This window comes from Liolophura sinensis, chromosome 12 (genome assembly GCF_032854445.1).
Source record: "Liolophura sinensis isolate JHLJ2023 chromosome 12, CUHK_Ljap_v2, whole genome shotgun sequence".
Taxonomy (NCBI): Eukaryota; Metazoa; Mollusca; class Polyplacophora; order Chitonida; family Chitonidae; genus Liolophura; species Liolophura sinensis.
Window position 1 is genome coordinate 2,490,772 of NC_088306.1, and position 3,086 is coordinate 2,493,857.

Here is a 3,086-nt window from a genome sequence, read left to right on the forward strand (position 1 = left end):
GGATGATACAGGGCATGTCAGCCAGCCTTCCTGATTTCCGTTATCGGCAACAACTCACCGACAGAAACCTATAACTACACCTATGGATGCATAGAGGCACGATTTCTTTCTCAGGCGACTACCTTTTCGGCTGACAGCGGGTTCGTCAGGATTATCCGACATTTGGGCCGTCACACGTTTTCATTAGGAGGTTACAGCTCATTGCTCGCCAAGTTGCCATCATCAAATAAGGACAAAAGCTTATCGCGCGGATGAACGTCATTGATTTTCTTCAGGGGTAGCAAAGTCTGCTCTTTCCGATGTGGCGATTCGTGTTTTGACATCATCAGGCGGAACCCTTGATACGGAGAACTGAAAGGTCATGCCGATAACGGAATGCTTTCGGTTCTAGCTGCAGCTGAAGCTATTGGCAATAGGGCACGGATCATGGATGCCGAACTACTCTTCACCGATTTCAATCCCAACGTCAGTGCCGTGAATGATAGCAGCGGAACCGGCAATGCGACAGCCATGGAGGAAAACTGGGTAGTGGGTTTCTCACAGTCGCTTGACGTGACTGTCATACCTGTGATTGTACTCGTCGGCTTTGCCGGAAATCTTCTATCGGCTGTCATATTCCTTCAGCCTAGCCTTCGTCAGACGTCATGCTGTATTTACCTGGCGGCTCGGGCGATCGCTGATATTGGATTCCTCACCTGTATTTTTGTAATATGGCTTCCCAAAGTGGGCACGGATGTCTTACTAGTGACGGGAATTTGTCAACTTGTCGTGTTTTTGTCTTATCTCACGGCTTTTGTGTCCGCTTGGTTTGTGGTGTGGCTTACCATAGAGAATTTCTACAGGATATGCCGTCCTTTTCGGATGCATGAGTTCTGCACGGCGAAGAAAGCCAAGCTGGTGATATCCTTTACTACAACCATAGGCTGTGGCATTTACAGCCTCTGCTTAGCCACTAACCACATCGTGGACACAAACGGGACTAAGGAGTGCACTTGGCAAAATAAATATCAGACCATCAACAAGATTTTGAGCTACGCTGACACAGTGCTTACATTTCTTATTCCACTTGTCATCATAGCCTTGACCTTACTAAGGACGTCTTGGTATATCGTATCACGATGCAAGAAAACGAAGAAAGTGAACAGTTCTAGCAGTCGGGAATTGCAGAGTCGAATGACTCATTTGCTATTCATTGTCAGTTTTGTGTTTCTCTTGTTAAGCCTCCCTAGCTACATTATACGATTGCGACTCGTCGTCTGTTCATTAGTTGTGGGTATTGCAGATCCGTCGCCTCAGGATTTTCTGTTACAAAGGATTTTTCAAAATGTTTATTACGCCACTTTTGCCATCAATTTCTTTATTTATTTTGGGTACGCCCGAATGTTCAGGAAGAAGTGTCTTGAGTTATGCGGATTAAATGGGACGTTTTGGACGGGTCAAGTGACTAAGTACGATGTTGCCTCGCAGGTGGACAGGGTGGAGCTAGACAACCTGAACACCGAGGAGGTGGGGGAAATATAAATGGGCAGGGCGCCACCGTACTTAGGAATTTTCCCAGTGGGCGAGGAAAGATTTGTATGATATTTGGATGTGATATGTGCGGTACAGAAGTGATATCACAGTTGAGGATATAGTACATTATGTGTACATGTGATATTCCAGGTGTGGACGTGATGAAATAACGTCGAGACAGTAATGTCGTAAGGTAAGATGTACAAATGATAAAGGTAAAACAAAGAAGTTAATAAAGCAAATTTTTGTGGAAACCCAGTTCTTTATTTTCGGCAAGCTGTCAGACATTTGATGCAAAGTAGTAATCAGAGCTGGCATGGATTATGAAGTTACTTGTCTCGGTTCATTGAGAATATAGATAGGTAACAGTTTGATACCCAAGGCAACTAATGTGATGGCTTGAACGTGACCACCATAAGATTTCTGCACATAGGAGTGAAACTAAGTACATGCGGGCAATACGGGAAATTCACACAGAAATACGCATAGTATTTCAAACCTAGAGTTGAAGTAAATGACCTAAATTTTGCACAAAAACATGCATTTTGAGAGGGAAACCAATCTCGCAAAACGGAATGTTAGGAGGATATCATTCTACCTCCCAAAGCAGATCAACAGAGCTCCAAACCAGACAAAATGTGTCAAGGACGAGATTATGTGTCGTTTAACGTAAATGTATATGACAGAGAAATTACCTGCCTGTTTTATATGCTATGGAGGATCGTAGGAAATGTATTTTTCCATTGTACTCTACTCCAAGCATTCCCCAGTTCAGATCTGCAGTTTCGACTGACGTTTTACTTTCAAACGTTTTCTTTTTCTGTTCCTTAAATGTGATGGCTACACAGCATTTTGAGTCATTCTAGACCAGTAATAAATAAACTGTTAACATCGTTGCACTTTTTTTCCAACTGTTGAATGAGGCGTGGTTCTAGGGGGGTAACAGTTGCTACTATCTTAGGCATAGTTAAAACAAATCCCTGAGGTCGAATTTTACCTGTTTGGTGAACCATTTTGGAACTGTCACAGTGTTGTCGCTGCTGTAGTTTTACTCTCCATGCTGTAGTCTTCTATATCAGACAGGTTAACCAACCCGTAAACGTCAGTCGACTCTATATTCAATTTTATATATACAGATAAATCATACATACGCACAACTTTCTTGATCATGTATTAAAAATGTTGTGGCAACGATTTTGACCTGAGTTTTAGTTCTTTTCAACTGGTTTCAAACATGTTTGTCTTTCGTTTATTTTTGGTGTTAACATTATCCCGAACACCATTCACTGGCTCCTGTTTTGAACTTGTTCTCGCCACGATATGGCTGAAAACTTGGCGTTAAGCCATAATGATTGTTTCATTCAACCCGTGAACCACCTACGAGCAACGTGATGCTTTATTTCTATTAGACGTGATGGTTTGCAGATCTGGGTCTACTCATTCCACACCAGACCCTTCTAACCTAGGGGCGGTTCTACACTCTGTCGAAATAACCCTCATCTTCTGATACAAGTGGACAGTGATGTAATCAGTGTTAGCTAATGAGCGCTCCGTACGAGAAGAAAAAAACCTTC

The 3,086-nt window shown here is 42.8% G+C and overlaps 1 protein-coding gene across 1 annotated transcript; it reads left to right on the forward strand.

Annotated features, from left to right (window-relative positions):
- Positions 1 to 375: 375 nt before the first annotated feature.
- LOC135479329 (uncharacterized) lies at positions 376 to 1,521 on the forward strand. The gene has a single exon (XM_064759154.1). It carries the CDS (start codon positions 376 to 378, stop codon positions 1,519 to 1,521), a length of 1,146 nt encoding a protein of 381 aa, XP_064615224.1.
- The last annotated feature ends 1,565 nt before the right edge of the window (positions 1,522 to 3,086 follow it).